Source organism: Neophocaena asiaeorientalis, unplaced genomic scaffold (genome assembly GCF_003031525.2).
Source record: "Neophocaena asiaeorientalis asiaeorientalis breed wild unplaced genomic scaffold, Neophocaena_asiaeorientalis_V1.1 scaffold30, whole genome shotgun sequence".
Lineage (NCBI taxonomy): Eukaryota > Metazoa > Chordata > Mammalia > Artiodactyla > Phocoenidae > Neophocaena > Neophocaena asiaeorientalis.
Genome location: NW_020174923.1, coordinates 10,296,958 through 10,318,464, shown reverse-complemented (window position 1 = coordinate 10,318,464; position 21,507 = coordinate 10,296,958). Strand labels below are relative to the sequence as shown.

General features: G+C 53.1%; 1 protein-coding gene across 1 annotated transcript; it reads right to left on the bottom strand.

The window, feature by feature from the left end:
* Positions 1–7,202: 7,202 nt before the first annotated feature.
* Positions 7,203–19,956, bottom strand: ENPP7 (ectonucleotide pyrophosphatase/phosphodiesterase 7). Its single transcript, XM_024760625.1, has 7 exons — positions 19,704–19,956; positions 18,267–18,412; positions 16,497–17,123; positions 15,351–15,830; positions 12,902–13,136; positions 7,838–8,302; positions 7,203–7,366 (listed from the first exon to the last, which is right to left on the bottom strand). The coding sequence occupies exons 1-7, from the start codon at positions 19,954–19,956 to the stop codon at positions 7,203–7,205; spliced, it is 2,370 nt and encodes a 789-aa protein (XP_024616393.1).
* Positions 19,957–21,507: the final 1,551 nt, after the last annotated feature.

Here is a 21,507-nt window from a genome sequence, read left to right as displayed (position 1 = left end):
AGGACGGCGAGAAGGAGAAATTGGTGGCCTAGGAGGGTTCATGATAAATGTAAAGGACCCAGTTTGGGAGCAAGAGGTACGTTGATTATGTTTGTTGGTCCTTGTCCCTGCTTGTTGCCCCCACAGGTGTGTTTACAGAACTGAAGGGAGGGAAGCCTGGCTGACAATGGGGACACCTCCTACTTCCCTCCTCCAAAGTCTTTGCTGTCCTTGTTCTAGGCTGGGCTGGCCAGGTCTCGGGTGTCAAAGGCAGACTTTTTAAGCACCTTGTGTTTCAGGCTGAAGATCTTGGAAAAAAATGTATCCGACTGGGCATTTTGCCTGTTCCTTTTCCTGTACAGAGAAGCCTCCCCCGTCTGCCTCCAGCTGGCTTTGCAATTTAAACTTGAAAATGCTGAAGCCTTTTCCCACAGCCACTTTGGGATGACTTGGTTACTTTCCACATCCTCCCAATTAGTTCACTGGCTTTGTGTATCCCTCAACATTCTTTCTCATTCTACTGCGAAAGAAAATGTATTTATGTAATTCGAGGGAAACGTTTTACCATCCAGATCATCACAGGTAGCCTGTCTGGGCTTCTTCGTGGAGCTAAGTGGATGGCATTAGGTACCCTGGATGCACCTCCTTACCAACCCACCCCTCCGTGCAGGTGTGTGTGTGTGTGTGTGTGTGTGTGTAAAGGCTCACACAATTCTCCATGTATACAGTTCCTTTGTATTGTGTATATTACCAACATTGCATTGAAAAACCAAAACACCAAATGACATATTTTAAACCTACTAGGGGACAGACAGGTGGTGGGCTGGGTGCTGGGGAAACACCTGGGAATAAGGCTTGCTGCCATCAAGAAACTTTGCTCAACCCCCAGACTGGCAGTCAGTGGGCTTCATTTGGCATCCAGATGTGATGTGTGGCCCATGCTGGGTCCAAGCTGGGTCTTTTAAACATTTTTTCAATTGTACATTTAAACTGTAAATTGTTAAACATAATATAAAATTTACTTTTTAACCACTTTTAAGTGGACGATTCCATGGCATTAAGTACCTTCACATCACTGTGCAACCATCACCACCATCCATCTCTGGAATGTTTTCATCTCCCAAACTGAAACTCTGCCCATTAAACACTAACTCCCCATCCATCTCCCCCAGCCCCTGGCACCCACCATCTACTGTCTGTCTCTGTGAATCTGACAGCTTCAGGTCCCTCACATGAATGCAATCAGAATATTTGTCCTTTTTTGACTGGCCGATTTCACAGATATGTCCGCAAGGTTCATCCACATTGTAGCAGGTGTCAGAATTGCCTTCCTTTTTATGGATGAAATAATATTCCATTGTATGGGTAGACCACATTTTGTTTATCCATTCATCCTTCGATGGACACTTGGGTTGCTTCCACCCCTTGACTTTAGAGATGGTGCTGCTGTGAACGTGGGCGTACAAATACCAAACAGGCTTTTAAATATGTTGAATTAATTGTCAACATTTAATAATGGGGAGATTTCACCCCCCAAGAACATCCACTGTCAAGTTTCTTGTGAAAAACAGGGAGATCTGGCCACACTGGGCTGCCGCCCTGCATGTCAGCCGCCGCGGAGCAGATAGAGCTGCTCCTGACCCCGGGACAGTGTCGTCCCGGCAGCGAGACCAGAGGTGGACTGCTGTATATTACTGTGTTTATGCTGTTGTCTTTCTCATGGTCGAGTTGAGCAAAAAGCAAAATATTTCCATTACCTGTGTCTCTATCAAAAGTGGAAAATAAAAAAACAGCTGGAGAGGTCTCCATCTCTTGGGGAAATAGGACTATTCCTGCTTATTGAACACACAAATGGGGTAGGTCTGTGGGCAAAAAGCCCAGAGGATTTGTTTCATGTTATGAAATAAACCAGCCCCTTCACCTGTTTCAGGTTCCTGCTGGACATTCCAGCTGACCTCTGGCTGGGGTTTTAGGAACACTGGGTTCCAGGGGTAGCTCTATCCTTATTAATGGGTTGGTAATCCATCTGGATAACAATACCTAATCACTCCCATGGCAAAGTTGTTAGATGTATAAAGTAAGCAGGTGTAGTGGGTTGATTGGCAGCCTCCAAAGAGATGTGTTCTAAGTCCTAGCCCTCAGTACCTCCGAATGTGAGCTTTTATGGAAAATGGGTATTTGCAGATGTAATTAAGGATCTGGAGATGAGATTGTCCTGGATGAACAGAGTGGGCCCTAAATCTGATGGCAAGTGTCTTTATAAGACACAGAAGAGTAGAGACACAGATAGAAGGAAAGTCCATGTGATGACGGAGGCAGAGATTGGAGTGAGTGGCCACAAGCCAAAAAGTGCTGGCAGCCACCAGGAACTGGAAGGGGCAAGGGAGCATTCTCCCCCAGAACCATCAGAGGGACCCCGGCCCTGCCGACACCTGGATGTCAGACTTCTGACCTCCAGAAGTCTGGATTGTTTGAAGCCATCCAGTTTGTGGTACTTTGTTAGAGCCGCCACAGAAAACACACATAGTAGGTAGCCGGATTTTCTCTGTGGATGGAAGAGCGCGTATTGGTCGGTAACTTCAAGATATAGTTGAAGATACAAAATACAGAAATGCTGGGACTCCCCTGGTGGTCCAGTGGTAAAGAGTCCGCCTTACCATGCAGGGGACGCGGGTTCGATCCCTGGTCAGGCAACTAAGATCTCACATGCTGCGGGGAAACTAAGCCCGTGCGCCACAACTACAGAGCCCATGCACCCTGGAGCCTGTGGGCCACAACTAGAGAAGAGAAAAACCCACATGCCACAGCTCAAGAGAAGCCCGCTTCCACAACGAAGAGCCTGCATGCCTCAATGAAAGATCCCACGTACCCAACGCAGCCAAAAATAAAATAAATAAATAATAAAAAAAAAAGGAAATGCTTTTGGCATCACATTGGCCTTTGTGGTCAGAATAGCATGACAGTGAGGCCCTGCTCAGTCTATGTAACTTGCACTCCCTAAAGTGCAAAAAGGACTTCCCTGGTGGTGCAGTGATTAAGAATCCTCCTGCCAATGCAGGGGACACGGGTTCGAGCCCTGGTCTGGGAAGATCCCACATGCCGCGAAGCAACTAAGCCGTGGGCCACAACTACTGAGCCTGTGCTCTAGAGCCCACGTGCCACAACTACTGAAGCCCGCATGCCTAGAGTCTGTGCTTCGCAACAAGAGAAGCCACCACAATAAGCTCGTGCACCGCAACAAAGAGTAGCCCCCGCGCGCCGCAACTAGAGAAAGCCCGCGTGCAGCAATGAAGACCCAGTGCAGCTGAAAAATAAAAAATAAAGTGCAAAAACCACACAGAACCCCGTTTTAACAGAGGAAACTGGGCACACAGGTGTGATGATTTGCACAGGGTCTCATACATAATTAGTGGCAAAACTGGTGGAGGAGCAGAACCACAGAAAGAGTGAAAAGGTGGGTGATGACAGTTGTTTCCCATCTGGGTGAGTGGTGGTGGGAACCTGCCTTTGTGTTTTGTCTTAAAAAGCAATGATTAGGTCCAAATAGCATCCCTCTGCTGTTGGCTCTTTAGAAAGGATGAACATCCTTCCCTATGCTTGTTTATTGGTCCTTTGAATTTCTTTGCAGAATTTATTTACCCACGTTTCGCATGAGAAAAGCAAACCTTTGGTGAAAATGACATAAACGGAAAACGTTAATTTTCTAATAAAGCCTTCAGAGTAGCCGTAGTAAGAACTGAACAACCAGAGCCTTTTCTGGGAGGATCCTCCCGTAGGGAGTGTGCAGCTGGGGAGGGATGATCGTTCTGGACAGACACTGGGTCTTTCCTGTTCCCTGGGCTGGACATTTACAAATTATGTGCCGCTGTCCCTGACCTGTTTGTTTAGCAGAAGTTTCCATGTAAAACACTGGACTTCCAGAGGGGTTTTCTCTGTGGCGTGGTTTGTCCAAAACATTGGCTCTTACATTTGTTCTCCAGAATGCCTTTCTCCCAAGGAACTGCCGGTTAAAAGAACCACTTCCCTAATTAATTCCAGATGTGGAATACGTCAACCTTAACTTTTTATTGAGAGGGTGGGAGGGATCTGTTAAGGTGTGCTCTGTTTAAAAAAAGAAAAACAATCTGCTGATGACTTGAATCTGATGATTGAAAAATGTCATTTTCCACACTGAGCCACCAGGAATCAATTCACCGGGACTGATACCCCACAACTGGAGCCCAGAGCAGCCTTGAGGAGGAGTTTCCAGGTGCTCCCTGGAGCGTCCTCGTCCACCTTCCCTGAGCTTCTCTTATGGAGGAATTGGGGCTCCAGCCAGGTTCTGATGGGAGTTGGGCTGACCTCTTCAGAGCGGGGACAACCCAAGCTGCTCCTCCTGGCTCCCCTGTGGGTCCCTGCAGCAGCATTTATCAGCTAAGCAGAGGACTGGGACAGCTTTGTTGGAAGCGGGCTAAGCAAACTGGGTCCCCCGTGTTTCGTGGCCTGAAACACAGCCACTATGCAGTCTCCCTGCTTTTTTTTTTGTGGGGCCCCAGAACCTGTTTTTTTTTTTTCTAAAATACACGTAACATAAAGCATATCATTTAAACTATCTTAAGTGTATAAATCAGTGGCATTTAGTACATTCACAGTGTCGTGCAACCATCACCACTATTTAGTTCCAGAACATTTTCATCACCCCAAAAGGAAACCTGCATTCATGAAGCAGTCACCCCCTGTTTCTCCCTCCCCTCAGCCGCTGGCAACCACTAACTGCTTTCTGTCTCCAAGGATGTGCCTATTCTGGAATTTCATATAAACGGAATCATACAACACGTGACCTTTTGTGTCTGGCTTCTTTCACTCAGCATGTTCTCAGGGCTCACCTGTGCTGTAATGTGTGTCAGTGCTTCACTCCTTTTTATGGCTGAATACTACTTCACTGTATGGATACATCACATTTCATTTTTCCATTCTTCTGTGGATGGACTTTTGAGCTTTTTCCACCTTTTGGCGACTGTCAAGAATGCTGCTATGAACATTTGTGTACAAGTTTTTGTTTGAACACTTGTTTTTAATTCTTTTGGGTATATACCTAGGAGTGGAATTGCTGGGTCCTTTAGTAATTCTATATTTAACTTCTTGAGGAACCACTAAACTGTTTTCCATAGCGGCTGCACCATTTTACATTTCCACCAGCAATATATGAGTGTTCCAACTTTTCCATATCCTCATTAACACTTATTTTCCCTTTTGGAAAAAAATTATATTCATTTTATGTGGTGAAGTGACATCTCACTGTGGTTTTAATTTGCATATCCTTGAAGATGGTGACATTGAGTGTCTTTCCTTGTGCTCCTTGGTCATTTGCCCAGCTTTCCTTGCATTTTACCAGCGCTCTGTGCAACAGTGGACAAGTCTGTCCAGAAGGGAGTTGAACTAGGTCAATGGCCTTCAAGCTGCTTTGTCCACATAACTCCTAAAAGAATTTGGAAAAATCATGCAACTTTGGTACCTTTTCAGGTTGATATCGTTTTTCATCATGAGGTTTACAAGGTTGCAAACAATGTGATTTCCAGTGTATTGTAAACTTCAACTCAAAAATAAAATGTTTCCTCACTCTGGAGAAGCAAAATCTGACATTTCATCCTGCTTCCAAGGTTATTGAGCAAGTTACATTCCTCCGCTAAAAACAAACCAACCGGGAATTCCCCGGTGGTGCAGTGGTTAAGAATCCGCCTGCCAATGCAGGCGATGCGGGTTCGAGCCCCGGTCTGGGAACATCCCACATGACGCGGAGCAACTAAGCCTGTGCACCACAACTACTTAGCCTCCGCTCTAGAGCCCACGAGCCACAGCTACTGACCTCGTGTGGCCACAACTACTGAAGCCCGTGCACCTCAATGAAGAGCAGCTCCTGCTCGCCGCAACTAGAGAAAGCCCGTGCCCAGCAACAAAGACTCAACGCAGCCAAATAAAACAAAAAACAAAAAAACCCAAACCAACCCAGCAAACCACTTTGCACCTTGAGATAAACATAAATCACAGTCTCTAAATGATCCAACCCTGCCTATTTCCTATGAACGTCGACTCTATTCGATAACAACAAGAATGTTAGCCCCGACCTTTGCTCTTCCTGTCACGTGTCCTGACCTGTAGGGTTAGCATTATCGCAGGAGAAAGTGGCTGCTGACCCACCCAGGACAGATGAATGTAAATTTGGTGACCTTAGTTCTCTCATGATTTTTTTTTCCCCTTTAACTACTTGATGGCTTTTTGCATTTGGTGAGCCAGTCCTTCTAAAGTCTGCCTCTTCTGCACTCTTTGCAGGAAGACTTTTTTTTTCTAAATGCATCTGCCTCCAGTTTTCCTTGGACAATTCTTTTAAATATATCAAACGAAACGTAATTTAGTCAGCAATGTGGCCTCCTGATACCGAAGACATGGGCAGATTCTTCTTGGTTCTTTTCTCCTCCACCTTTCACTTCTTCCACTGAATTTTATTTTGATAAAAGCATTTTTACGTTTGAAAGTAATTCACTAACCACTCAAGCATAGGTCTCTGCAACAAAAACATGTATGTAATGTAAATTTTAAATATTTTATTTCCTGTGACTCTAAGACTCTATTAAAAAAAGTTTCTCTGGGTTGAGTGATTTATACAGCTAATCAACTCCTCAAACCAACAAAAATGTATTAAAATTGTGGGATATGTTTATGATATACATATAAAAGTTAAATTTTTGTTGGACTGCATCTCTTAACGAGGTAGTTGGGGCTGTACGTTTTCAAATGGCTCATGTGTCATTGGATGAATATCACTTATTATCTGAGATGTGGTTCAGAATCAATTCCAACCCTGTTTTTCATTTTTATTGGTGTAGACGATGAGAAAACTTGCTCATATAAAATTTATTCATGGTAATGGGATAGTTTTGTTACAGCTATGTCGCTCCACTTTTTGAAATTCTTTGGAGATTTAAGCTGAAAGTTTCAGTGATTTATCACCAAAAGGAAAACAAAAAATTGACCAGAGTAAATTCTCATCCAGATGGAAAAGATTCCGGGTCTTAGCGACTTGCCTTCTTGGCACTGGGGTTATGTGAGTGGCCTAGGTCTCTCCTCCTGGGAGATTCACCACCTTCAGCCTCCTTCTGCCTTGTGGGATGGAGGGGCAACCTCCGGAGGTGCGATGGGGTTAGGAGGCGGCATCCCTGCGATGGTGGTGGTGGGGTCCCCCAGGCTCAGGCCCTGGCAAGCTCTCCCTGGAAGCGCGCCCCCGGACGGTCCGACCGGGGCACCCTCGGGCTGGCCCGCTGGGCTTTGGCCGCTAGGAGACGCGGGGTCAGGGCGCTTCCGGGCGGGATGAGGAGTGGGGGGTCCGGGGCCACCGCGCTGACCGTGCAGCCTGGGGGTGCGCGCCCCTCGGTGCTGCCCCGTCCCTTAAATGACCTTCAAGGTCGAGCTGCAGAGAGGGCCAGGGAATCCGCTGCCCGCCGATCACAAAAGGAACGGGCGCACCAGTTTGCTGCGCGTGCGCGGGCAAGGGTTCTACCCGGCTGCGGGCTGTGCCTTCGGAGGTAGAAGTCGGCGCAGGGCCAGCGGGGGGCGCCTGTTTAGGGCTGGTATCCTCCGGCGTCCAGGTCCCGAGTAGGGGTGTGTGTCTGTATGTGTTGTACGTGTATTTATGCTGTGTGTGGAGCGAGGTGGTGTAGAGCGTGGGGTGCATGCAGTGTGCGCAACACGTGTGGAGTGTGCGTGCATGTGGCGTGTGTTTTGTGTGTATGTGGTGTGTGTGGGGTGGGATGTGGTACGTGCCGAGTGCGGGTGAGATGAGTGCGCGGCGTGTGCGGTTCGCGTGTGAAAGTGTACAGCGTACGTATGCGGCGCGTGAGGTTCGCGTCCCGTCCTGCTTGAGTCCCCAGCTCAAGCGGGCTCAGCGGTCCTCTGCCTGCCGAGATGAACCTCCGGCTCGGGCTGCTGGGAGTGCGGCGGGTAACCATGGCAACAGATGGTCCCGTGGCGGGGGTGGGGGGTGGGGAGGCGTCGGATGAGGCGCCCACGCTGGGGTCTGGACGCGCTGCCCTCCTTGGTGACCCTGCTTGCCTGGGGGACCCGGCGACCTGAGTCGGGAGCTCTGCAGGCCTGGGGCGGGGGCCGAAGGATTCTTGCCGTCTCGCCTCCCAGCGACTCCGGTGCGCAAAGCGCTTGCTGCTGTGAGGTGTGAAGGCGCAGCAAGGCTTCGGCGCTTCGGTTCCAGCTCGGGGGAGATGAACCCGCGCGTTGTAAAGGTCGCCGGAACGCGTCGCAAGCAGTTGTCGGGTTTTAAGACTCGCAGGTGCTCCTGTTGAGTCCCAGGACAAATGAAAAGACTGGGAAGGGCTGAAGGGAGGCTTCTCTTCAGTGGAGAGGGGAGCAGCTCGCTGGGTTCCGGAAAGCACAGACTTTGCCAGCAAGTAGAGCCTTCTCGGGAAGAGGCTGGCCAAGCCTACCAGGATTGAACTTGGGTATACCTGTGTTCCCCTCCCACCTTTGTCCAGAGCAAACTGGTGGGTGACGCCACCTTCTTATCCTGTTTAACACGAGGAGGTTGGTCTAGGCCATTTTTCTTCCTCCCTCCCTCCCTCCTTCCCTTCTTTCCTTCCTTCCTTCCTTCCCTCCTTTCTCTTTCTCTCTCTCCCTCCCTCCCTTCCTTTCTTTCTTTCCTTCTTTTTCTTCCTTTCTCCCTCCCTCCCTCCCTCCGTCTTTCTTTTCTTTTCTTTCATTCATAACCTTTATCCAGTGCAAAGATTCTCAAATGTGGTGCCAGGGGCAGCAGCATCAGAATCACCTGGGAACTAGTGAGAAATGTAAATTCTCAGGCCCACTTCCAGACCTACCAATCTGAGAACCACTGATCCAGGGTGGCCCTTGTGCTAAGCGTGGGGCTACATGATCCCTTCCCTCATGGGATCCTAAAACAAATTTAGTGTAGACAGTTATAGTTTTCTCTGAACGTCCGGTATTTTGCTTGGGGCTCCATCTAAAGCTAGAGGAAACATAAATACTGCTTGACCACTTCCCCAAGGCTGGTCTGAGGAGGAGTGCAGCTATTTCAGAGGAGAAGGAGAAGCTGGAGGAACAGGAGGTTCTGAATTCCTCTCTACTTCAGAAGCTGCTTGAGAAAGGCTTCAAGGGGTGTTGACGAGCCCAAGAGTGCTGCCTCCTGGTGACAGCGTGCAGAGCTGGCTCTAAAGAATAGAGCTTCTTGACAAAGGGGGCTTTCAGTGTTCCAATCATGCAATCAGCCAGGCATGAACTACCCAGTCTTTACTCAGATGTTTCATCCATTACTGCCAGCCGCGGGACTGGCCAAATTCAACAAAGGCTCTGAGCTGACAGGCAGTTGTGTGTGGATGATGTGTGAGTGCCCAGTCATCTCCACGTGGCTCCGGAATGCAGTGCATGGCTTCGTTTCAGCTGGGGTTTTCTCCAGACTCTTTTAGTTGGACTGATAGTAAAATAAACTTTGTGCAGCAAACTGCAACGTTAGTTTTCCGTGGTGTCCTGAACTCCTCTGATAGGTAGCCGGGAAGGGTGCGGGGCATGTTTGAAATATAGTGTATTTCTGTGGAGGGGCTGGGAGGGGGAACCTTTGGACACTGGCCATAGAGAGGCCGAGTGCTGCCCTCCAGAAGTGTCCTGGGCTGGCCACACTGTGGGGGGGGAGGGGAGGCAGGAGGATAGTGGACAACCTCCAGCAGGTCTGCTTCCGGATAACCTCCTTTATTATTTATACGTTTTGTTATGTCCACCAGTCAACATTTTTCTTTAAATCAACTCATTCTTTTTTACTTGTTACTTTTAAAAGGAAAAAATTTAAAATAACAGACTCAAATGGAAAATCAGTAGCACTCATCCAGGCTGAAGGTGATCATAAAAACAAATATAATGCAAATAAAACAGGGTTGTAACATTCCACCCTTATACAGTTGCCCGCCAGAGCTCTGAGCCTGGGTCCTCTCTCTATGCTACAGAAGGAGGTGTTTTAAGATTTAGTATCACCAACCAGAAGCTGTCTGCTAGAGAAACAAGAAGGCTTGGAGATGAAAAGGGAGCCGTTGTTACTTTCTCACTACGTGATACCCTGTCTCTTCATAACTCCTAAAACACGTAGGCCTTCCGTGGGCCAGGCCCCGTTCTAAGCAGCTTGTAAATATATATATATTTTTAAATAAATGTATTTATTTATTTTTGGCTGTGTTGGGTCTTCGTTGCTGCGCGCAGGCTTTCTCTAGTTGTGGCGAGCGGGGGCTACTCTTCATTGCAGTGCGCAGGCTTCTCATTGCGGTGGCTTCTCTTGTTGCGGAGCATGGACTCTAGGCACGCGGGCTTCAGTAGTTGTGGCACGTGGGCCTCAGTAGTTGTGGCTCGTGGGCTCTAGAGCGCAGGCTCAGCAGTTGAGACGCACGGGCTTAGTTGTTCCGTGGCATGTGGGATCTTCCCGGACCAGGGCTCGAACCCGTGTCCCCTGCATTGGCAGGCAGATTCTTAACCACTGCGCCACCAGGGAAGCCCGGTTTGCAGATATTAACTCAGTCATCAGGCCCACCCCATGAGACAGCTGCTGCTATTGGTCCTGATTTTACAGGTGAGGAAACTGAGGCCCAGGTGTGAGAACTTGCCCAGGGCTGCAGAGTGGTGAGTTAGTGAGTGGTGGAGTTCAGGAGCTGGTTTGAACCCGCCATGCTACTCAGGGCAGTGCCCCCACCCCTGGTCCACCCCCAGCTGCACAGATGGGAAACAGCCCACAGCTCACTGCCCGCCTTAGCTCCTGTGTTCCCGATAAAGGAAGCTTATTCAGTAAGTCAGTCAACTGCCTGGAATTTTTTTTTGGGTGCTCTGGTGACGCCAGACATCTGTACTAGCAGGATACTTAATGTGGGACAGACCAGATTATTTTTCTCTCTTTTCTCTCTCTCTTTCTCTTTTCTGTTTGAAAGAGCCAATCAAGAGTAATTCTCAGAGTATCTGTTGGCCCGTCCCTGGAAAGTAGGGTAGGCTGACCATGATAATCGTGGGCTCTCAGTTAAAGGTTGGGTGTCTCTTGGAAACCTGGGGGTCGTGGTTGTTATGCCGGCACCTGTGAACTCTCACTGCTCCGTGGACGTGGATGTATAGGGATAACCCCCCGGTCTCCTCCAGCCTGATTTGGGCCTGTCCAGAGTCAGAAGGTGGTACGGGCAGGCAGGAGGGTCTGGGTATCCTGGTATGTGTGCAGGCAGTGGGGGCGGGGTAGTCCTTCCAGGACAACTATGGGATGCAGGGCCAGGGAGCCGCAAGGCCTTTCTGGTCAGGCAGGACTCCAGCTCTAGGCTGGTGGTTAGGCAGCTATGGAGGGCAGGTTGGGATGGATGGATCGTGCAGATGGAGGTGAAGCTCAAGCTGCAGGTAGAAGCGAGAGGCCCGGGGAAGGGAGAGGGGGGATCCATAGGTGAGGAATAGGCAGATCCTGACAAAGCTGTCCTTCAAACAATGCGTCTCCCATCGGTACAGCTGGATTTATTTGTTTAGGAGCTGAATTTGGGACTTCCCTGGTGGCGCAGCGGTTAAGAATCTGCCTGCCAATGCACAGGACATGGGTTCAAAAGCTGGTCCGGGAACATCCCACACGCCGCGGAGCAACTAAGCCCATGCGCCACAACTACTGAGCCTGCGCTCTGGAGTCCGCGAGCCACGACTACTGAGCCCGCGTGCCACAACTACTGAGCCCGCACACCTACAGCCCGTGCTCCACAGCAAGAGAAGCCACCTCAATAAGAAGCCTGTGCACCGCAACAAAGAGTAGCCCCCGTTCGCCACAACTAGAGAAAGCCCGCAAGCAGCAACGAAGACCTAACGCAGCCAAAAATAAATAAATAAATTTATTAAAAAGAAAAAGAAAAAGAGCTGAATTTGACAAGTTCAGTACCTCCCACAGTAGGGATTTAATCATTCCCATGGCTACCAACTATGAAGCATCTGCCCCGGTGCTTCATCCTGGGGTAATCTCAGGGAGGCAGGCACCTCCTTATCATCCCATTCTTTTCAGATGAGGAAACTGAGGTTGGAGGAGGTAAAAGACCCCCCTAAGGCCACAGCCTGTGGGTGGGGACAGACTGGAGCAGGAGTTGGTCTGACTCCAAAGTCTACGCTCTTGAAAGTAGTTGTGAACGCACAGTCCTTGAAGTGGCTCAGTACTGACAGTGTCCAAGGCACTAGGTGGTGGACAGTGTCTTCCCTGTTCCTGGCCTGGCCACCCAGGTCCCCTCTCTGGAGCCAGTCAGTGCTCACCCTCTCTTGAAACTTCTCCAGGGACATGTCTTATGTCTAGACTTATCCCCCCTTTCTCCCCGCCCCAATGGCATTCTACCAATTGCTATGTTTTCTTTTTTGCTGAACAGTGTGGCATAGAGATTCTGGTTCCCTGTCAGTTCTCATCCCCCCTTTCTTTTTTTTTGCGGTACGCGGGCCTCTCACTATTGTGGCCTCTCCCGTTGCGGAGCACAGGCTCCGGATGCGCAGGCTCAGCGGCCATGGCTCACGCTCCTAGCCACTCCGCGGCATGTGGGATCTTCCCGGACCGGGGCACGAACCCGTGTCCCCTGCATCGGCAGGCGGACTCTCAACCACTGCGCCACCAGGGAAGCCCCCCCCCCACTTTCCTTTTTAACGGGGATCCCACCCTTTACCACCTCTTGCTGGCTGTACCTCTAGGGCCCATCCCCAACAAGAATGAGTGGGTTCCTCTGTGTTTGTCAGCCTCCTAAGGAATTAGGAGTTTATTATACACTGGATCCAAGTGGGGAGGCTGTAAGAACCCAGCAGGCTTTAGAATAAAAGGTCACACCCACACTGGTCACTGCATTTTAGTAACGACCAGCCTGGTCCTTTATTTCCATCCATGCTTTCTGCCTGGCGGTACCCTCCCGGTGGCCTGGGTGCAGGACCTGGTCAGCCCAGATGGAGATGGCCCCAGGCTGGAGGCATGCGGACTTGGGACAGGGAACTCCAGGCAGAGCCTCTTCGCCGCCCATCGGAGGTGGAGGTTGAGGTCCTATAGCTCGACCACCATCAGGCCTGCGGAGCCTTCCCGAGCAGGCTCCCGACACCCCCCCCGCCCCCGTGGCCACAGATGGTGGCACCTCCATGGGACAGTTCTGCGGTGAGAGGAAGTGGGGAGGCAGAAGAGGGGGGTGAGAAGGAGAGGGAGGGGGAGGGAAGGAGTGGGGGCGTCCTGCGAGTCTGGGAGCCATGGACCGGTGAGTGGACCTGTGCCTCCGGAGGTCTAACCTGGGCAGGTCGTAGTGCCGGCACCATCATGGCCAAGCATGGGCTGGGGCTGTTGGGACAGGGAGGCATGGCCCCAGGTCTACTGAGGAGACAGGCGCATCCGTGTCCAGTAGCTTCTGCAGGCTTGCTGGAGGAGGTGGGCCTGGAAGAACAGGTGTGTGTTGGGTTGGGAAGAAGGGATGTGGCAGGGGAAAGGCGGGTCTGGTGGAGGAGATGAAGCAGACGTGCCCGGAGGGAGGGATAGAGGGAATTCGCTGGCCAGGGTGGAGCACAGAGGCACCCATGGTGGGCGGAGTCTGAGGAGGGCCCCTGTGGGAATTCCTGACCCTCAGCTGGACCTGGGCGGGCACAGGGTGGGTGAAGGTGGGGCATGCGGGTGCAGAATGACTCTAGCCTGCTCACTTCTCCGTAAGTGGCTCCGTCCTTCATTGGGCAGCTCAGGCCCCGATCCTCAGACTCATCCTTCACCTCTCCATTTTCTTCACCCTCCATCTCCCACCATCTATCCATAAACCTTGGAGGTCAGGTATACCCTTAAAGGTATCTTGAATCTGTCCGTTTTGCCCCATCTCCACCCTGCCACTGAGATGTCCTGCTTGGACCCCTGAGTGGCCCCCTCACTGGCCGCACCTGCTCTTGTGTCTGTGCTCCTGCCCAGCAGTTAGTGTGCCATCTGATCATTCGTGTCCGACCACGGCACGTCCCTGCGTGACCTCAGCTGGGGGCTCCCCCAGGGCCTTCCCATGGAAGCCCGTCGCGTACCCATGCTTGTATACCAGCCTCTGAGCACACTGGCTTCCTTTCTTTCCCAGAAGCACAGGAGCCAGTCCCACCTCAGGGCCTCTCTCTTGCTCTCCCCTGCCTGGAATCTCGTCCCCTGGGGCTTGGTGCGGCCATTTGGTCCTCATCATTCAGGCCTCATCCCACATCTCCCCCACCCCGCAGAGGCTCTTCCAGGCGAGGTCAGGTGACCTAAACAGCAGTCCCCTCTCCCCCACCCTCTCTATGGCCTGCTCTCTGCCATTATTGGGTATGTATTTGTTCTCTTCATATTATCTGCCCTCCCTGGCCCCTAAATTACAAACTCCAGGGTTCACTGTGTGTCCCCAGAGCCCAGGCCAGAGCCTAACACCAAGCGGGCTCCCGCTGCGTAGTTTTAGAAAGAACGAGTGACCTGCTTCTGCTTTGGCCAGGGGCTGTCACCCAGCAGCTAGCTGAGTCCTCCGAGCTTGCTTCCCACACATTCCAGGAACACTGCCCTGCAGTTCTCCTCCCAAACCTGACCCACCGTGGCTTCCCTTGTTCCCAGGGAGAACAGAGACATTGCAGGCAGGAGGGAAGGGGCCGGGGAAGTTCTGTCTGGGCTGTCTGCTTTAGAAAGAACTGCTCCGAGTCTAGAGCAGGGAGGCTGGCAGGGGCTGCCTGGGCGCCCGAGGACTGACAGGGCGGGGGTGTCAGCTGAAGTTGCAGGGAGCATGGTCCCACCCTCCCCTCTACCTCCTGGGCCTCTGACCTTGAGCAGTGGGTATTACGCGACCTTGACCAGGAGAACTGCAGCCACCAGCAGTCCTGTCACCAAGGGGGGCCAGCTTCTTGGCAGGAGGGCAGACCCTAAGGAAAGTCGGAGGAGCCAGTGAATGAGGGAAATGGGAGCATGTCCCTCACCCCGACTGCTTAATGGCGGGCGAGGTGCCACCAGGCTGCCCCCACAAGTGCCCTGGTTTCATCACCGGCCCCACCCGCCCCCCGGCCTTGTTCTCCTGCCCCAGCTGCACTGGCTTCCTGGCTCATTTCAATGTGACCCCTCACAGCCCCTGCCCGGCGGGGCCTGCCCACCTCCAGCCAGGCACCCACGGGGGCTGCCACCTTGCCAGCTCCCAGGTGACCTTTGCCCCTGAGATGGGTCAGGGTTGCGGTGAGGGTATGTGTGTGAGAGGCTGGCAGAGGAAGACTTTAGGAAGAAAGGAGCCCTCATGTGGCCATGGAACCTGGAGGTGGACTTCACCTGGAAGGCCTGTCTTGTGGGCAAACTGCCGGCTCCTCTGGCCCTCAGCCTCCCCGCCTTAAACAAGGCTGCTTACATCCATCTGCTCTCCTGCCTGCGCCGCCAAGATGCACAAAGTGCACAGGGCCCGTGGGAATGTCAGGGACTCGAGGTGTTCCCAGGAGCCAGGGGCAGGGGAAGAGAAGACGACACCTAGTGGCAGGCTGGGCACGCTGGTCAGAGCTGTGCACGCACAGATCACCTGCAACTGCCTGGAGGTGCAATGGGTGCTGGTGGAGGGCAGGGGTGCACCTGAGGGGGTCGTGGGCAGCCGGGTGCCGAGGACCCCGTCGCCGGCCTCCTGGAGCGTGGGCAGCAGGGTGCCGAGGAGCCCGTCATTGGCCTCGGGCACGATGCCCAGCAGTCTGCACATGAGCTCGTACACATGGATGCTCTCAAAGGGCTCCACCTCCAGGCCCCTCTTGAAGCTGGGGCCCACGGCCCGGAAGATGGTCTTCATGTCCATGACGTTGTTGTCGAAGCCGTGCTCCCCTTTGTTGAACTGCACGTTCACTCTCTGCGGGAAGGGAGGACCCCGAGTGAGCTCTTGCTGGCCCTCCCAGCCCACCCCACCCTCTCCACCAGCACCCTCTGCACGGCCCTGCATTGGCAGAGGACCCCTGGAAGGAGTTCAAAGTGGGGGTGTGGGTGGGAAGGATTCTGAGCCTCAGTCTCTCTGAATTCTCAGCCCCCAAAGATCAGTGGCCTAAAGAGGGAGGCTTAGCGAAGACCCGGTGATGTGAATGGAGACCGCCAAGTAAGTGGGGTGGAGCTTCAGCCCAAGGATGCTTGCTGGGCTCCTTTCCATTGCTGGGCGCCCCAAACCTCGGTACTTCCTCTCCCAGATTTCCTGCCCTGCTCTGCGTCTTGCTTCCCACTCAGCCTCCCTGGGCTCTTTGCTCTCACCTCTTCCGTGTCACTTTTACAGCTAATCTTCCTGCACTTTACCCCATACACATGTGCACACACAAACACATATATGCACGCACACGTATGCACACACGCACACACAGGTATGCAATGCACGTACACCGCCCCCGACTCCTGTTACACAGTGCAGGTGTGTCCCTTTGGTGGCTGACACTCCTCAAATTAGTGTCTGGCTAGAAACAGAGGGTGCTTTTTACAGAACTGGAAAGAGACCCAGCAGCCCAGGGAAGCACCTGCACCCCCAGGAACTCACCCCATGGATGACATAGCCGGGGTCACTGTACATAAGCAGGGGGGTGACCCTGGGGTGGCTGGCGTAGTGGAAGGACTTGGGGAAGAGCTCCTTCTTGTAGACGTGGAGTCTGGGGTGGGCGTCCTTGAGGACCTTGTATACCTTCTCCAGCTTTCCTTCCTTGGGGAGCAGCATCCCATTTGGTCCGTAGTCTAGGAGCTCGAACTCAATGTCCTTGAAGGTGAAGTTGGCGATCTTGTGGATCTCCACCAGGTCGCTGGCCTTCTTGTTGACGGTGCTCATGCCGTGGTCGGACACGATGATCAGGTTGAGGCTGCCCTCCAGGCTGCTGTTCCTGATGCTGTCCCGGAGGTAGCCCACGGTCCTGTCCACCTGCCTTACCATATCCTTTCTCTGCTGGGACTCGGGGCCATACTTGTGGCCCGTGGAGTCTGGCTCCCCAAAGTAGAGGGTGACCAGGTCCAGGCCCTCGTCTGTGAACCACTTCATCACAGTGTCGATGTTGGCTCTCCATTCCTTCTCGTCCTTGTAGTTGTGCAGGATGCCCTCCTTCCGGCTCAGCGTCACGGCCTCGCCTTGATAGGTGACATTCCCGCCCGGGTAGAAGAAGGAGCCAGTCTTTAGGCCCTGCCGGGGAAGGCGGTGTCAGAGCCACGGGCCTCCTGCCACTTGTCCCCTGCCTGTCATGAGCTGCTGACGCTTCTGCCCTCGCTGCCTGCCCTTGCTCTGCCCACTCACCCATCCCTGCTCCTAACTGCAGGCACGGGACTTTGTGTTTTCTGAAAGGTCTTTCGTAGCTCTTATGTTATTAGGGCTGATACTGATTTTGTAGAGGAGAGAGCAGGTGCCTAGTGGGCCCGGCACCAATGAGATAGTGCGTCCTCATCGACACCGTAGCCCTAGGTCACAGTGCTGCCCCAAGAGCCCTCCCCTTCCGTCCTGCAACCCGGCTTCTGCTTGCTGTACTCTCGTCCAGCCGTGTGTCCATCGGCCCCTCCACACACCGCCCATGACCTGCCCTTCTAGCCTTCAACCTGGCCATCCGTCTGTCTTTCCACAAACCGATTGCTGTTTTATTTACAGATCCATCTGTCCTCACAACCATCTGTCCGTGCATGCCCCGTCTGCCTGGCCACTCCCTCTGGCCATTCTTCCTCGAGATGCCAAGTTCTTGGCTACACTTTCTGCAAGTCAGCCTGGTGTCTGGTAGCTCCTTCCAGAGTGAGGGGACTCAGATATGAGTGGATGGATGCCTTGCCTATGAGGTGGGGGTAACCTCTGAAGTTTATCATTTGAGTTTGTTGCCAGGAAGCCCAGAACACTGCAAGATGCTGGGGTCCTGGGCTTTTCACTAGGATGACCCACCTCTTTAGAATTAGCTGCCCGGCCCTGAGAGGCGTGCGACAGGGGAACAGTATGAAGCCATTTCATTGTTACCTGCCTTTTTGTGGAGTCACATTATTTTCCCCGCGGCCCCCTTCCCACCAGTACCGAAGTCCAGGTTTCACTCCGGTTGGGAGGATGGAACAGCCCCTCTGGGTCCCAGGGCTCCAGGGAGGAGTGGGCAGGCTGTGTAGCTGCTGGTGGGTCCTCACGGGCATCAGGCTCCCACCTCCCGTGGGACCCCACTCAACACCCCTCTGTGCCGGGAGTGTTGGACTCCCAGGGCGGGGACTGGGCCTGCCATGGATGTCACGTGGTCATGGCCTCGTTGGCTGGGTCCCCCTCCCACCTCCCCCGTCTGTCCGAGTGGGTGTGGGTGCAGCATACCTGCCTTTGGGCTGTGATCCAGATGGGAAGGCTGCCATTGTCCCACCACTTCTGGACGCCCAGTGTGGCGTGGTAGGGCAGCTTCACCTTGCTGCTCGTGTTGTAGAACATGTTGTGAACCACCCCGTGGTTCTCGATGTATTTGCCTGTGGGGTGGGTGGGCGCGTAGAGGAAGTGGTGGGAGGGCAGGAAACAGCCAGGGCAGCGGGGAAGCACACGCCACCACGGGAGCCGGGCTGGGCCGTCACAGCCACATGCTCTGACTCAGATTCTGCTTCCACTTTGAGCAGCTTACCGTGCAGCTAAACGCGCACGAAGGCGCAAATACACACGTGCCAAGATGTTGTTTGCAGCCTCGTTGGTTTTAACAAAAGGTTGGGAGCAACCTGGCTGGCTATCAGGAGGGAGCTAATTAAATAAATTATGGCCCAGCCATGAAATAGAATCCCAGGCAGGCAGATAAATGAACCAAGAGGAGGCAGGTTTTACAATTTATTGTTTTCATGGGCAAAATGCCTGTGTGTGAGTTCAGAAGGTGGAAAAGGCAGGGTGATGAAGAGCTCGCCTCCTTTCTCCACATCCCCATTGTGACATGTTAAGTAAGGAGGTGACATGCAAAAGGGAGCACCAGGTGCCTCCGTTTGTGTGTGGAAGGGTCTGTGGTCATGGGAATGCTGGTGTGAGAGTAAGCTGTCTGTACTGGATGATGTGCCCCAAAGTTGTGTCCACCCGGAGCCTACAATTGTGACCTTGTTTGGAAATAAGGTCTTTGCAGATGTAACTGGTTTTGTTAAGATGAGGGCATTCTGCATCAGGGTGGGTCCTAAATCCAATGACAGGTGTCCTTATAAGAAGAGGAGAGATACACAGAGGGGAGATGGCCGTGTGACAAGGGGGCAGGGGTTGGAGAGCTGTGGCCACAAGTTGAGGAACACCTGGGCCACCAGAAGCTGGGAGAGGCAGGAAGGAGCCTTCCTTACAGCCTCCGGAGGGAGTGTGCCTCTGTGACACCTGGATTTTAGGCTTTTAGCCTAAACAGAGCAATAGTGGGTTCGAGGGTGGCTGAGAGGGGTGAGTGGTGGAAAAAGCAGGAGACTCAGGCTCATTTCTCCTGCCTTTCTGAGTCCTGGCCACCCTCACCTCCACCAGAAGCCCTCCCAGGTTGCCACCCTGGCTGTGATCACCGTTTAAACTGAGACACCCAGGTGTTTTTATCTGCCTTCTATCCGTTGCCACCAACAATAAGGGTCGCTGACCACCCCGTTGGCCGTGTCATGTCTGCCCAGTGACAGTGTTCCCTCCTTGGTCTTTCCTTGGTCTCTGGCACCACGAGCCCCATGGGTCAGGGCTCCATGCATGTGCTCAGTTCCCTTTGTTGGTTCCCTGGTTTCTCAGCTCTCCCTCCACCCCGAAGCCCCACCTGAGGCCAACACTCACCGGTGACCAAAGTGAAGTGGCAGGGGCTGGTCATGGTGACAAAGGCCGGAGTCATGTAGCGAGCCTTCACCCCATCGAGAGCCATGGCGTCCAGGTTGGGGGTGTGCACGTCCTGGTCATAGTTCCAGCGGAAACCATCGAAGGTCACCAGGAGTAGCTTGTTCCGGGACCCCTGCCGCTGGATGGGCGCCCCTGATGCTGGAACCAGGAGGGTGGCCAGAGCCACGGCGAGGAGGACAGCCGGGCTTCGCATGATGGGTTCTCCACACATGCAAGAACCCAGGCAGGTGCTTTCTGAGGAGCAGAGCAAAGTCCCAGGGTCACTGGGCCAGTCTTATCCTGTGCAACTGAAATGAGACTGTGCATGTACCTGTGCCTTACAGCGGCCCCGACCACGTGTCCTTGCCGGGCCCTCATGCGCGTCTGCCTTTATTGCCAGCGGATCTCTCTGGGCTTCATGCCCTGCCCACTTCGTGAATAAGTGTCTTTACAGGAAGCGTGGGGACCATTCCTGAAGGCTTGGAGAGCAGAACGGGCCTATTCCATTGGGAAAGCCTGTATCCCCGCCCCAGCTCTCATAGTAACTCTCTGTCCCTGTGCCCTGCTTACTGTGCTCCCAGAGCACCTGGATGGGAGCCCCTCCTCCAGACCATACTTTGGGGAGGCCTTTGGGGTACGTGGGTCTCAGGCCTGCCTGGGCCAGGGCTGTGGGGCGGGCTGGCCGGGGTCCAGGGTCCAGGAGGCTGACCTTGTCCACAGGGAGCCCCAGCTTGGGGGAGTGCCTCTTCCCCTCCCTGCCTGTGTTAAGGGGGCTCCTGGCATGCGGCGGGCAGAGATCCAACCTGATGGTCCAGATTAGCACCTGCTGTGCCCTCCTTCTCGGACCCCAGGGAGCCTCAGAGGGGTGCACAGGCGTGGGCAATCTCATCGTTGGAGTTCATCAACAAGGTGATCAGAAGGGGGGCCTCCCTTTTTACCTTGTGCTCATGGGGAGGGTGGTGCGGGAGAGGGACCCCTGAGTTCATTGTGCAGTTTTCTCTCTCTCTGTCTCTGTCTCTCTCACTACCTATGAAGCAGATTCTGTGAGCCAGGCCCCATTCTAAGTCCTGGGGACACAGCAGTGAACGAGATAAACAGTGTTCTTGGCTTCTTTCATCACGGTTGGGGACACACAAAGTGAATAAACAAGTAAAACAGTGAAATAGAGTCAGCAGAAAGAAGTAAAGCTGGAGATGAGGTGGAACATCTGTCTGGGGGGGTGTGGGAGGGGGCAGCACCAGATCGGTGGTCGGCCAGGGCCTGGTGAGAGGATGATTGTGAGGGAGTGATTCCGGGGATTGCCAGCCAGGGGAGTGGGTCGGGGCAGGTGGGAGAGCGGCGGGGCAGGTCCTGGGGCGTGCGGCTGTTGTACGGAGCCTGGCATTCTTGTGCAGTGCAGGGAGGATGCCATGGGATTTTTTTTTTTTAATAAATAAATTTATTTATTTATTTTTGGCTGCATTGGGTCTTTGTTGTTGCCCACGGGCTTTCTCTAGTTGTGGCAAGCGGCGGCTACTCTTGGTTGCGGTACGTGGGCTTCTCATTGCGGTGGCTTCTCTTGTTGTAGAGCACGGGCTCTAGGTGCACAGGCTTCAGTAGTTGTGGCACACGGGCTCAGTAGTTGTGGCGCAGGGCTTAGTTGCTCTATGGCATGTGGAATCTTCCCAGACCAGGGCTTGAAACTGTGTCCGCTGCATTGGCAGGCGGATTCTTAAGCACTGCGCCATGAGGGAAGCCCCCATGGGATGGTGTTTTAAACACGGGA

Bases quoted from the DNA above. Each gene is read 5' to 3' on its own strand.
- ENPP7 (XM_024760625.1), bottom strand. From the start codon at position 19,956: ATGCGAAGCCCGGCTGTCCTCCTCGCCGTGGCTCTGGCCACCCTCCTG. The intron at 15,831-16,496 runs GTGAGTTCCTGG...CCCTTCCCGCAG, and splicing joins CCGGCTATGTCATCCATGGG to AGAGTGAACGTGCAGTTCAA. The intron at 7,367-7,837 runs GTACGCTGTACA...GCGCACCCCCAG, and splicing joins GAACCTCACGCGCCGCATAC to GCTGCACGGTCAGCGCGGTG.